The following is a 14,729-nucleotide window of genomic DNA, read 5'->3' as shown; positions in this document are numbered from 1 at the left end:
CAATAACTCGTATCTCCCTTCCTATACACGTTTCTGCAAGGCTGTAAAAATCCTCAAAAAATCAAGACTATAAATAACTTTTCTTTGAATTGCCAAAGATATCAACAGATATACCGTTACACATAATATGCACTCAGTTGTCTGAGTACATTCATACCATAGAATATTACTCAGCAATAAAAAGCAAAGGATCATTGATACACCCAAAAACTTGGATGGATTTCAAGGGAATTACGCTGAGCGGGGGGAAAAGAAAAATCTCAAAAGGTCACATACTGTGATACCATTTATATAATATTTCTTGAAGTGACAAAATTATAGAGATGGAAAACAGATCAGTGGTTGCCCAGGTTAGGGGTGATGTGGGAGAGGTGGTGAGTGTGATTATAAAGGGGTGGGCCAAGGGAGATGGTTGTGGTGGTGGTTACAGGAATCTACACAAAATGACGTAAAACTATACACTCACATCGTACCAATGTCAAAATGATATAGCCATTGAAGAAACTGGGTAAAGGATACACAGGAGATCTCTGCATTATCTTTACAGTTTCCTGTGAATCTATAATTACTTCAAAATAAAAAGTAAAAAAGAACAATACCCAACTTCATATTTACTAAATATATACATTTGCTATCTAATGTTATTCAGGTTAAGAATAATCTGTAATTACTGGGATAAAGACAATTCTGGAAACCTATTTGTTATAACCTAAACATATCTTGAGAGCTGACTGACTTTTAAAACCTACAAGCATAACTAGTAATTGCCTCTGGATATAGGGATTGGGAGGTGGGGGATCAGGGATAGGAGGAAAGCTAAATTTTTACTATCTACTTTTTGCACTGAGTGAATTTTAACCATGTGCATGAATTATTTTCAAAAATCGGTTTTAGTAAATATTGAGTAAATACAAAATAAGGTTTATAAAATACAACAAATAAAGAATTATAATATAATCTTTCCTAAACAATTATTTTAAGAAAAACAATATATTAATTTTGCATACTTTTGAATGTAATATAAATGGGATCTTATTGCATGTGTTTTTCTGCGAATTGCTTTTTTTTCCCCTACTGAACGCTATGGTGCTAAAATTCATCCATGTTATTGTTTAAAATTCATTCATTCATTCCCACTGCTATACTATAGGCCATGTGAATACACTACAGCTTATTAAAAAGACCAGTATCCATTGTGTTTAAGTAGAAGGTAAGCACACTGGAACTGAAAAAAAAAAAAAAAAAAGCATGTTCCAGATTACACATGTATTCATACATGCATACACATATAGTGTATCCTCCATTTGATGCAAATAGTTCTGTTTGGTGATATTCTTGTACTTAAAATGGCTCTCAGTGGCATAATATCTCAGTACAAACCCCTCTGCTTGGATATAAGGCTGGGATTGATTTTTCCATATAGTGAAAAGGGTATAAATGTTTTGGTTACTAGACATTTTTGCCATGCAAGTATTACTTTTTCAATTAAAACACATACATACCAAAAAAAAAAAAAATAGTATTTTATAGTGTTCTTTTGTTCCATAAATCATAAATGAAATACAAATTAGTGGAAATCTGAAAAATACTTACAGTCCCTTTGTTATAGCATAATATTTAGGTATTTCTAGGGTACCTAATTATAACTAGAAGGATATAATGACAGTATTATTGAGCAAAAATTAAGTAAAAGAAGGCAAAAGCAAGGAAATGAAGAAATATATAAAAGAGAAAACAGAAATGAAAAATGTACACAATTTGCAGAAACACACTCATAACTTTCAAAAAGCATAATTTACCTTTAATGTTGTAAGTCCAACCTTTCCTGGAGACCTGTTGAGAAATAAAAGCAAGGAGGTGTTTGAGTAGCGGAAGTGAGAAGGGAAATATTTCTACACACTTATTAAAGACAAGCCCACACTTTTAAACACACACACATATACATATTTTTTAATGTTATAATTTTTTTCATAGTTTTTTTTTTTGTACTTTAGATGAAGGTTTACAGAACTAGTTTCTCATTAAACAGTTAGTACACATATTGCTTTATGACATCAGTTAACAATGCCATGACATGTCGTTGCTCTCCTAAAAACTCACATATATTTTGTGATTGAAAAAAAGTCTTGTATGCATATAGAAAATGTGGGAAACATGAAAAAGTAGAGAAGAAAATTAAAGTGACACATAATCTTACCACCTAGAAATTCTGGGGACACCCTGGGGGGTACAAATAGTTAATGCACTCAGCTGCTAACTGCAAAGTTGGAGGTTTGAGTTTACCCAGAGGCACCTTGGAAGACAGGCCTGGTGATCTACTTCTAAGAAACCAGTCACTGAAAACCCTATGGAGTACAGTTCTACTCTGACACACATGGGATCATCAAGGAATCTATATTATGGCAACTGGTGTGTGTGTGTGTGTATATATATACACATATGTACACACATGTATATATAACACATTATTACTACAATAAATATCCTTGTATATAAAACTGTGTATATCTTCATGATGAATTTCCTTAAAATACATTCCCAGAAGTAGAATGGCAGGTCAAAAGTATGCACATTTCTCTCCCGAACGGTGGTACAAATTTATACTCCCACTGCTTTATGAGGGCCTGTTTCCTTAATACCTCTGCCAAAAATGTGTGATATTCTAAAATCTGTATATCAATTTGACAGGAAAAAGTGTATCTCACTGTTGTTTTAATGGCAGTCCTTTGTTTTTAGTGTGGCTCAACATGTTCGTATGTATTTGATATTTACATTGCTTTTTGAAGAAAGAGGTTTATGTTCTCAATTTATTTTCCTACTGAAAACTAGCATTCTGGATTTTCTTAAACAAAGACTACTTTAAATATAACAATTTTTAAAAGTAATTTTTCACCAATTATTTTCACATACCCTATTTTTAACTGAAATACAAGCAGTTTGATATCTGCTTCTAAGCATAAGAGAGAGACATGCCCTTATGGTGGCTTATTATATACTTCCGGGTTAAGCAGTAAGAAACAGTTTTAGATGCAATGATCCCAGATGATACAACTTTGGGTTAGAAGGCACCTTCAAGACCATCTAACCACACAGCCTCTTTTTACAAAGGAACTGAGGTCCTGAGAGATTACATAAGTGACTTTTCATCAAGGTCACATATCTTGGGACAGAACCAAGGGAAGCAGCTAGATCTCGAGTCTTTACTACACCAGCAATACTCTTTATACACAAAATTGGCCAAGCCACATTTGATACAGGAATCCTTGATATCTAATCAAAATTTACTTTGACATAAAATTGCTTTTGCCATATAACAGAAAATCAACCCCTTATTCAACAAACATTTATAGAATACCTACTATGTATCAGGAACTAGAGTTTTGAACATAAGACAAAATTTTAGTTTGTGGAGCTTTAAACTTGTTTTTTTAAAAATAGGTAGTTGATATAAACAAACAAAAGATCCTAACCCACTGCCATCCAGTTGATTCCAATTCATGGTGACCCTACAGGACAGAGAAGAACTGCCCCATAGGGTTTACAAGGCTGTAATCTTTACAGAAGCAGACTGCCACATCTTTCTCCCAGGGAATGGCTGGTGGATTTAACTGCTGATCTTTCACTTAGCAGCAAGTGCTTAACCACTGTGTCACCAGGGCTCCTTGACATAAAAGTTTACTTAATTGCAGTGCCTTAATAAAGGACAATTTCCCGAAGTGAAAATGTTTATATTCCCAAATGTTTGGCTTCCCTGATAAACCCACATTGCTATGTAACAAAATCTTGTTTTTCCAGAGGTGATTAAGACAAAGGCTACCCCAATTAAAAAGAAAAAAGATCCCACACAAATGGGATCCAATACAAGTGGTATTCTTTGCCAACACCATAAAATACAAGTGATACCAAACAACAGCAGATAACGAAACCTTGAAGGGGCTCAAATTTCCATGTAGTACAAATTCTAAATGCCCATCAGGGGCGGGGGGAACAAAACCACCTGCCACAGAGGAATAGAAGGCAAGGAGAATTAAGATTAAAAAAAAAAAAAATTACAACCCCTATGAGGTAGAGAAGGGAGGAAATCTTCCTTTCCCCCAAACCTTACTTTGAGAAATTTGACCAGGTTTTTTAGCTGCTTGTCAAATAGAAGAATATGATGTCACATTTATCCCTCATGTCTTGTTTCATGAACAGCACCTTCTGGTTAGCCGATTCATAGAATCTAAGTTATAGGCCAATTGTTAGTGTATATGGAAATAGTCCAGATTGGCTCTGATGGGGCTTTATACACAGCTGTGCATAAACTGTAAGGTTTTCACTGGCCTATTTTTTAAAAGAAGTATATCACCAGGTCCTTCTTCCTAGTCTGTCTTAGTTTGTAAGTTCCATTGAAACTTGTCCACCATGTGTGGCCCTGCTGGTACTTGAAATACTGGTGGCATAGCTTCCTGGATTACAGCAACATGCAAGCCACCACAGTACAACAAACTGACACACTAACAGTGGATTTCATTTTACTTGGATCTACAATCAACGTCCATGGAAGCAGCAGTCAAGAAATCAAATGACATACTGAATTGGGCAAATCTGCTGCAAAAGATCTCTTTTAAGTGTTCAAAAGCATGTATGTCACTTTGAGGACTAAAGTGTGCCTGACCCAAACCATAATCTTTTTCCACCACCTCAAATGTATGTGAAAGCTGGTCAATGGAAGACCAAAGAATTGATGCTTTGAATTATGGTGTTAGCAATGAATACTTAATACACCACGGACTTCCAAAAGAACAAATCTGTCTTGGAGGAAGTACAGCCAGAATGCTCCTTGGAAGTGAAGATGGCGAGGCTTTGTCTCACGTACTTCAGACATGTTATCAGGAAGGATCAGTCCCTGGAGAAGGACATGCTTGGTAAAGTAAAGGGTCAGTGAAAAAGAGAAAGACTCTCAATGAGATGGATTGACACTGTGGCTGCAACAATGGGCTCAAACATAGCCAACAACTGTGAGGATGGCAAAGGACCGGCAGTGTTTTGTTCTGTTGTACACAGGGTCGCTATGAGTCGGAGCTGACTCAATGGCACCTAACAACAGTAATAAAAAACAAAAAATGAGGAGTAATTTTTTACTTCCTTTTGAGCAACAAGACACAGTGAAAAAGGCATGGGTTTTTGAGCAGATGAACCTTGTTTGAATATTGTTTCTACCGGTCTTGATAAAATCACTGCACTTCTCCAAGACTCAATCTCATCTGGAAAAGGGGTAATACTATTTACTTAATAGGACTGTTATAAGGATTAAGTAAGGAAGTACCTGGGGTACACACAATAAACGGTAGTTTCTTTAAACCCATTGCCGTCGACTCGATTCCAACTCATAGCGACCCTGTAGCATAGAGAACTGCGCCATAGGGTTTCCAAGGCTGTAAATCTTTAGGGAAGTGGACTGCCACATTTTTCTCCCATGGAACGGCTGATGGGTTTGAACCACTGACCTTTTGGTTAGTAGCCGAGCGCTTAACCACCATGCTACCAGTTTTTGGCAGCTTTGAATTACTTCATCTAAACTCACAGATGGTGAGGTTCACCAAGTTTCTCAAAGATACTTTGGCAGTCTGCCAGTAATTTGGCACCTAGGAATCATTTCTGGAACACAGGAAAGATACCCTACAGCTTGTCAAACTCCAGCCCACTTAGCAACAGGGAACATGAAAAAAAGCTGGATTATACTGTGTTGGTGATTAAAATGGGATCCTGCCTGCATTAATAAATTGGTGATGTCATTAAATTAAAAACTAACAACAAAAGACACTCATGCCTGAAGCATGTTTTACAAGTTACCAAATCGCTAAGGTTTTGGTAGGCAGTAAAACACTTCAAACTATCCTAGCTTCTTCCAGCATATTAAGCTGAAAATCCTCTTTAATAGCACAGCCTGTAAGACCAGAACTATTTTGGCGATCATTTTTTGATCCATTAATAGAACATTAGAATCTAGTCAAAAATAAAAGCATATTTATAATTTGCAAAGTTGGCTAAAATGATTTGCATCATGTGCTAAGATGCAAAAAGAACAATTCATTTCACTGTGAGAAACAGAAAATCATTATTCAGTACTCCCACACAAAGCTTTCCTAATAGCAGCCTTGTCAATAACATAATAGCCATAATTTACTAAGCATGCGCCAAAAACTGCTAAGACTTGACACACTCTTGCTTCTTTTGTCCTCACCACCCTACTACAAAAACCAAAACCAAACCCACTGCCGTCGAGTTGATTCTGACTCATAGTGACCCTACAGGACAGAGTGCAACCACCTCATAGAGTTTCCAAGGAGCACCTGGTGGATTCGAACTGCCGACCTCTTGGTCAGCAGCTGTAGCACTTAACCACTACACCACCAGGGTTTCCACCCTACTACAAGCTGTTTAAATTACTTTCCCTATTTCACAGAACAAAAAATTGAGGCTTAGGACAGACTAATTTAAATTTCGAAGCTAGTAAATAATAGGGCCAGAATTTGACCCCAGTCAGTTTGTCTCCCGGGCCTACTCTCTTAACCACTTTGCAATGTTGTCTCCTTTCTGGGTAAGGTCTTCAAAGATGACAGTCACGACACTACTAGGTTACAACACTAGTACAATTGGTACTGTGAATAAGCACCAAAGTAAAGGCAATTAGAGCTGCTTCTTTTCTTTTCTTGAATTGGACTACACTGAATAAAATCAAAGGCTGAATCCTGACCTGCCTTTAAGAACTACAAGTAACACCTAATTGATTTGGCTCAGCCAGGGAACGAAATATTCCTTGTATGTAAAATTTCCAGACAGATGAAGGTTCTCTTTGAATGACAAACTTTTGAAAATATTTTAACTACTTTTGGATTTAAAACATCAAAAGCAGCTTGTAAATAAATACATGAATAGGCTAATAAGCCTTGGAGTTTCAGTAATCTTTCGTTGAAAACACTTTCTTAAAGAAAGGATATACAAATTTCCTTTTTTTTTTTTTTAATGATTCAGAGTAATTATCATGATCAAATACTATATTTTAACATGGTTAATGCCCTCAGGGGACCTTAAGGTGCAGGGGATTTATCTGCCTTTACACTAAAGGACCCTGGGCTACTATGCTTGGAATGTCTGTGTTTTATAGTTTTGTATCTATTTACTCACTTTAAGTGGTCACAGGCCTGCCTTTAAAAGCTTTCCTCCCTCTAGCCTTCTAATGTGTTGCTTCTACTCTACATTGACAGGAAATCAGATTTTAAAAAAACGAAATTTTATAGTAAAGAAAGGCTCTAGAGATTCTGAGGATCTTCCCGTGAGTTCTGTACTTGACTTTAATGTGGACTTTTCGACACTTCTTTTTATTGCTCAAAGGCTTTTTTAAGTGCTTATTTCTTGTTTTCTGTTGTACAGGCAGTCTCCAGACTGCGAACAAGTTCCAGTCCTAAATCTAAGTCTAATCTGCACGTAAGTCAGAACAGTTAGGTACGGTTTGTATCTAATGTCAGTCAAATGTTTACCTTAGTATATAGTATATAATGTACCTTTTTATGCATAAAAAACATTAAAGAAATACTTCCATATACTCTAAAACATCTTTAACGTTGTACAGTAATAATAATGTCTTGATGCATGTCACAAAGTAGTGCCTGTCTGTTCCTAGGAACCACTGCACGTACCTCAAATGTTTAATGTAATAGGCTTTACAGGGGTTGATTCGTAACTACATTATATGTAAGTCGGACTTTCTTAACCCGGGGAACTGCCTGTACCTGAGAGTTTTCATTAACCAAAGGAGTGGCCACCAGGTAAGTGAGGTGGTACTAATCTTCTGTATTCCTAGACAACCACTCAGCTCTACTTTATAACTCAGTCTCTAACTTCAAAGTAGAGATAATAACATTATACTATTTCAGCGGTTTATATGCCTAAAAAAATTAACTATTCATGTTCAAGTCTGGGAATGGGTGGGGAAAATGGGAGACTAGGAGTCAAGAAAATTAAGTGCTACTCTTGACTCTCCTATCAGCTAGCTACAAGGTCTTAAGCAAAGGTTTTTAAGAGTTCCTGTAATTTTATGACATTTTATATAGAGGCTTTTCATTAGTTTAGGACTAAAGATATAACTTATACCATGATTAATGATCTGAATCTCATAGCCTTTGATTTCCCTTATATTTGAGATATAGGAAACATGGACATAATCTGATACACATACCCAATAATACTCAGATAAGTCAAGTAACTAGGAAAATATTCCTTCAAAATGTTACAGATACCTAAATAGAGCAAGTGAGATTTCTCCTTTTTACAGGCTAGGGCCGGTATTTTTTTTCCCAGAAAAAGTCCAAATGCCTACATAAAATAACTCTTTTTATGCCCCACACAAATGAAAAAATTTTAAGAAAATCCCAAAGTTATATGTAGTCATATTTAAGTATAGGTGGTATACCTCACTTTAAAGAAAACCTAACCGAGCAAAATGAGAACTTCAGAAGTTCATTTCTCTCTCTTTTTAATAATTTTTATTGAGCTTTACGTGAACATTTACAAATCAAGTCAGTCTGTCACATATAAGCTTATATACACCATACTCCATACTCCCACTTACTCTCCCCCTAATGAGTCAGCCCTTCCAGTCTCTCCTTTCGTGACAATTTTGCCAGTTTCTAACCCTCTCTACCCTCCTATCTCCCCTCCAGACAGGAGATGCCAACACAGTCTCAAGTGTCCACCTGATACAAGTAGCTCACTCTTCATCAGCATCTCTCTCCTACCCATTGTCCAGTCCCTTCCATGTCTGCTGAGTTGTCTTTGGGAATGGTTCCTGTCCTGGGCCAACAGGTTTGGGGACCATGACCGCCGGGATTCTTCTAGTCTCAGTCAGACCATTAAGTCTGGTCTTTTTATGAGAATTTGGGGTCTGCATCTCACTGATCTCCTGCTCCCTCAGGGGTTCTCTGTTGTGCTCCCTGTCAGGGCAGTCAGCAGTTGTGGCCGGACACCATCTAGTTCTTCTGTTCTCGGGATGATGTAAGTCTCTGGTTCCTGTGGCCCTTTCTGTCTCTTGGGCTCATGTTATCGTGTGACCTTGGTGTTCTTCATTCTCCTTTGATCCAGGTGGGTTGGGACCAATTGATGCATCTTAGATGGCCGCTTCTTAGCATTTAAGACCCCAGATGCCACATTTCAAAGTGGGATGCAGAATGTTTTCAAAATAGAATTATTTTACCAATTGACTTAGAAGTTCCCTTAAGCCATAGTCCCCAAACCCCCACCCTTGCTCCGCTGAACTTTGAAGCATTCAGTTTATCCCAGAAACTTCTTTGCTTTTGGTCCAGTCCAGTTGAGCTGACCTTCCGTGTATTGAGTATTGTCCTTCCCTTCACCTAAGGTAGTTCTTATCTACTAACTAATCAGTAAATAACCCTCTCCCACCCTCCCTCCCTCCCCTCCTCGTAACCACAAAAGTATGTGTTCTTCTCAGTTTATACTATTTCTCAAGATCTTATAATAGTGGTCTTATACAATATTTGTCCTTTTGCCTCTGACTAATTTCGCTCAGCATAATGCCTTCCAGGTTCCTCCATGTTATGAAATGTTTCAGAGATTCGTCACTGTTCTTTATCGATGCGTAGTATTCCATTGTGTGAATATACCACAATTTATTTAACCATTCATCCGTTGATTGACACCGGGGTTGCTTCCAGCTTTTTGCTATTGTAAACAGAGCTGCAATAAACATGGGTGTGCATATATCTGTTCGTGTGAAGGCTCTTATTTCTCTAGGGTATATTCCGAGGAGTGGGATTTCTGGGTTGTATGGTAGTTCTATTTCTAACTTTTTAAGAAAACGCCAGATAGATTTCCAAAGTGGTTGCACCATTTTACATTCCCACCAGCAGTGTATAAGAGTTCCAATCTCTCTGCAGCCTCTCCAACATTTATTATTTTGTATTTTTTGGATTAATGCCTCATTTCTCTTTTTAAAAGAATTTATCATAGGCTATTTTTAAAACAAATATTGCTGATGCCTTTAAATATATAATTAACAAGACAATGTAAACAATGTGTTTCTTACAAAGTTAAACGAAAATAATATATAACTTTAAAGGGCTAAACATCCTTGCTTACCTAATGGCTTAAAAAAAAAAATTCCAACATATTAATACTAATTACAAACACTATATCTGGTTTTGCAGCATAGTTTCTGAAATTGAAGACAGTGTCTACCAATGGTGCTATTAAATTTAAAAAAATTTTTTATTGTGCTTTAAGTGAAAGTTTACAAATCAAGTCAGTCTCTCATACAAAAATTTATATACACCATGCTATGTACTCCTAATTGCGCTCCCCCTAATGAGAGCACACTCCTTCTCTCCACTCTCTCTTTTCCTGTCCATTCAGCCAGCTTCTGACCCCCTCTGTCCTCTCATCTCCACTCCAGACAGGAGATGCCAACACAGTATCATGTGTCTACTTGACCCATGAAGCTCATTCTTTACCAGTATCATTTTCTATCCCATTGTCCAGTCCAATCCCTGTCTGAAGAGTTGGCTTTGGGAATGGTGCTATTAAATTTAAACATGAAAAAAAAAAAAAAAGAATTTTTGAAACAGCTTCAAAATAAAGCCTGCTTCAAAAATAAGTATTGGTATTCTACTTAAAACATGACTTACAGATCAAATACTGAAATTATTTTTAGTGTGGCTTCCTCTTACGTTTTGAATATAAAGGCAATTTTCAGATTAGTTCTTCACAACTTTTAATAAGCGTGCGCTGTTGCTGTGGAGTCAATTCTGACTCACAGTGACCCTACAGGACAGAGAAGAACTGCCCCACAGTTTCCAAGGAGCAGGTGGTGTATTCAAACTGCCAACCTTTTGGTTAGCAGCCGTAGCTTACCACACCTCTTAACCACTGAACCACCAGGGCTCCAACTTTCAATATAGATAGAATATTTTAATTTATTATAACTTGTTTTCTATAAGAAAGGTATTTTCACATACTACCTAATGTTCAGTTTATACTAAAAAACTCATGTTTGAATATAAAATGGTGTGTGGCAGATGCTTTCTCCAGTACTTAATCCATTTAGCACCTTAATTTTAGGAGTTTTCCTTTTGCAGCTAAGGTATTGATATGCAGTACCAAAGTATTTTACTATCTGCACAACACTCACTGTTTTAAAAACATTTATATAGTTTCAAAAAGGTTGCTTTGTAGGATGACATAGGAATTATTTCTTTTTTATAATATCTGACCTGATCCAGCGATAACCTTCAGACACCTGAGATAAAATTCTCATTAGACTAACCTCATTACTCTCAAGGGTAGGTTCCTAGAGTCAATGGGATTTAGATCTGATGACAACTGCAATTTATCCAAAAGTTGCCTACTAGTTTCCACAGGAAGCGGTATGCAAATTCTTTATAACTCTGACATCATAGTACTGCATTCAATACAATTTCCGCAAAACATAAATATATAAGCAAAGCAATATTTTATTAATCTTCTTAGATGACTGTACTTTGAACTTGTAAAACCTGACTCTCTAATTTGGTACTGTCAATAATGGTATCCATTTACTTTACAGAAACAAAAATCTGTCCAACAGAAAACACAGCAGTAGCAATTTGGAAGTAGCATAACAAATGTGGGTTTTCTGCCACAGTTGTTAAAAGTGAGGATCCTACCTACTGATGTCACCTACTGTTAAAGAAACTTTCACTAATTCTTTTTTAAAATCCTAAAAGGATAAAGAAATTCAGCCAGAAGGTAAGAATGAAATTTTGTTAAGTGTTTGAAGGAACCTTAAAAATCATTGAGATCAATAATCTTATTTTACATGTGAGGAAAATGAAGCCAAAAAAGGTTAATTTAGTTCATTCACTTAACACTTACCTATTACTTAACATATGCCAGGCACAGTGCTAGATGTCGGGTGAAATGAGCAAAACAGACACGGTCCCGCCCTCATGGAGTTCATGCTAAGGCCTACATAGGACTAGCTTAAAAGTCTTGCAGCCTCTCAACCTACCTTAATAATTCTAATGTCCCTTCATGGTTTCACATGGGTAGGTAGCCAGTCAAGTGAAACTGTGGCCACTTACTAAAACTTTGATTTATCTAGAGATACAACAAATCTCCCACGGAAGGGTTGGGGCCCCAGAGACTAAAAGGGCAACGTGACATCAACCTGGAAGTATAAGGACTGTAAACTTAGCTATATAGTGAAAGAACATGAGCCAGAATCAGAAGATCTGAGTTTTAGTCCTGAATCTGCCAGTAACAATCTGTGTCCATAAGAAATATTTTAAAGGAAACATGCAAGAGTTTGGAGGGATAGAATGGGCACATATCCAAGGAAAATTGTAAAAACCTGAAAGAACAGTATCAGAGAGGCTTAGACTGCATTGAGATTAAAAAAAAAAAAAACAAACTAGAGACAAAGATTTTCCTTAATTTATACTCAGAACAGGAACAACAAAAAGAAAAGTGCAGGTCTGTGCTGATTTGAGGGCGAAGTCTATCTAGTGTAAAAAAAAAAAAAGGCTGCCTCAATTCTTTGTTTCCAATTTAGATTAGTGATAGTCAAAGCAGACAAGGGAAAAACAAATTGTGGAATGAGGAAACAGAATCCCAAAGCATTCAAGGAGATAATAGTACCTAACAATTATAAATGAGTTCAACCTTCCTGAGTACTCTGAGAATTTACAGATAAGATAGCTCAATTCCTATCTAAAGGCTTTGAAAAATCAGAGAGAATAGAAGAGGATGCTGTAATGAAAACACTCTAATATGCAACACTGCAAAGCATGCAGATGCCAAACTATAGACAAATTCATCTGATATCAATCCCAAGCAAAATCCTTAAACACACTGTTGTTAAAGGGTTTAAGAGCCCTAGGCAAGGGAAAGATGCTGATTAACTATCAGTGAGCATTCACAGAAAGGAAATCATGCAAGATTAACCTAATTTCTTTCTTTTTTTTTGATAGGGTTATTGGCTTAGAATATAAATACTGTACACAAAAAATATCTGGATTTCAGCAGAAACTTTTATAATCTTCTCATGATATCCTTTAGATAATAAAAGGATTTAAGCTAGAAGATAATATACTTAGGTAGGTTTGTAACTGGTTTAACAACATTACTTGAGGTGTGTTAATTAATGGATCAATGAAAAACCAGAACGAAATCTCAAATAATTTCTCTAGCGCTCTATCCTACTTGATGTTCTTACTAATGTCTTGGATGAGAACACTGAAGGCATATTTACCAAATTTTCAGATGACACAGTTAGGAGGAGTACTGGCTGACAGGATCCAAAAATATTTCAACAGGCGAGAACAACGGGCCACACCTTAACAGAATGAAATATAGTAGGGATAACCATAACATGCATGATGGAAGAGGTATGGCTTAATAGCAAACCATGTGAAAATATTTAGGTATTTTTGTTGATGACTTGGACAGGGTAAAGACGATGACACGGCTGCCAAAATGTTTAATGTGATCTTAAGCTGCACTAACAGAAGTATTATGTTCAAAGCAAGGGGAATGGTAAGTTCTACTCCTTATAGTGAAGAGCACACTTAAAGTATTGTGTACTATTTGGGAAATGATATTTTAAAAGGAACAAAGATAAAATAGAACACACCCAAAAGAGAGAAACTAATTTGGTGAATGTTCTAGAAACCGAGTAGAATGATATAGAGAACTAAGGATGGCTATCCTAGAGAAGAAAGAAAAGTAGCTGTCCTCATGTGTTTGAAACATCATACAGTAGAACTAAGATTAAGAGTAGAAATTACAAGGAGGTTGACTTTTGCTCGGCCTAAGGATCTTAATAACCACCACAGTATAGAAATGAGAATGAGCTATTTCCCTGGATACTGTGTTCAAACAGAAACTGAATGACATCATAACGGGGATACTGTGTAAGTTTGGTACAGATTACCTGTTGGGGCTTCTTCTTTCTAAGAATTAATATTTCTAAAGCTACAAACTCTCCAAACCTCCATTTCCACACCTGGAAATGAGGGTGAGATTAGTTGAGCCCTTTGTTCAGTCAGCACTTACTGGGTGCTTACCATGTCCCAGGCAGTGCCAGGTGTTGAAAAAAAGACCAAGCCCTTTCCCACAGAGAGGTCACAATCCCATGGGTAAGGCAAATATATGAACAGATAATTTCAATGCAATGTGGTAATTGCAATGAGAGACAAGAACACATGATTATGATATCTTGGAAGCACGGAGGGGGGGAGCACCTAACGGTGAGTGGAGGAAGGGGATATATTGGGAAAGGCTTCCTGAAAGAGCCCTCCCAGCTCTTTCTACAATATAAAGTTATACCAGGCTACGGAGAACTGTAGGAGTCCTGGATGGTGCAAAACGTTAAAGTGTTCAGCTGTTAACCAAAAGATTGGAGGTTGCAGTCCACCCAGAGGTATCTGGGAAGAAAGGCCTGGCAATCTACTTTAAAAAATCAGCCGCTGAAAACCTTATGGAGCACAGTTATACTCTGATACACATGAAGTTGCCATGAGTCAATTCTGATGTGAGGGCAACTGGCAAGAGAGAACCATTAAGTGCTTATAAAACATTTCAATCCTCTAAACTAGCACTTCTAAAGATGAATTATTCTGTTTACTGATGGTTACTCTAGTCTGTCCAAATAGTTCTTACATGGGAGGAGCTAGAAGCCTAGCTGTGTTTTTTGT

The 14,729-nt window shown here is 36.8% G+C and overlaps 1 protein-coding gene across 1 annotated transcript in view; it reads right to left on the bottom strand.

The window, feature by feature from the left end:
• Positions 1–14,729, bottom strand: part of WDR44 (WD repeat domain 44) — a 96,433-nt gene that overhangs the window by 58,326 nt on the left and 23,378 nt on the right. Inside the window, exon 2 of the mRNA XM_064278707.1 lies at positions 1,800–1,833. Coding sequence (XP_064134777.1) covers positions 1,800–1,833 — 34 coding nt within the window. The remainder of the gene's footprint in view (positions 1–1,799; positions 1,834–14,729) is intronic.

Source organism: Loxodonta africana, chromosome X, assembly GCF_030014295.1.
Source record: "Loxodonta africana isolate mLoxAfr1 chromosome X, mLoxAfr1.hap2, whole genome shotgun sequence".
Classification (NCBI taxonomy): Eukaryota; Metazoa; Chordata; class Mammalia; order Proboscidea; family Elephantidae; genus Loxodonta; species Loxodonta africana.
Note: the sequence above shows the minus strand (reverse complement) of the source record. Positions and strands in the feature narration are given on the sequence as shown.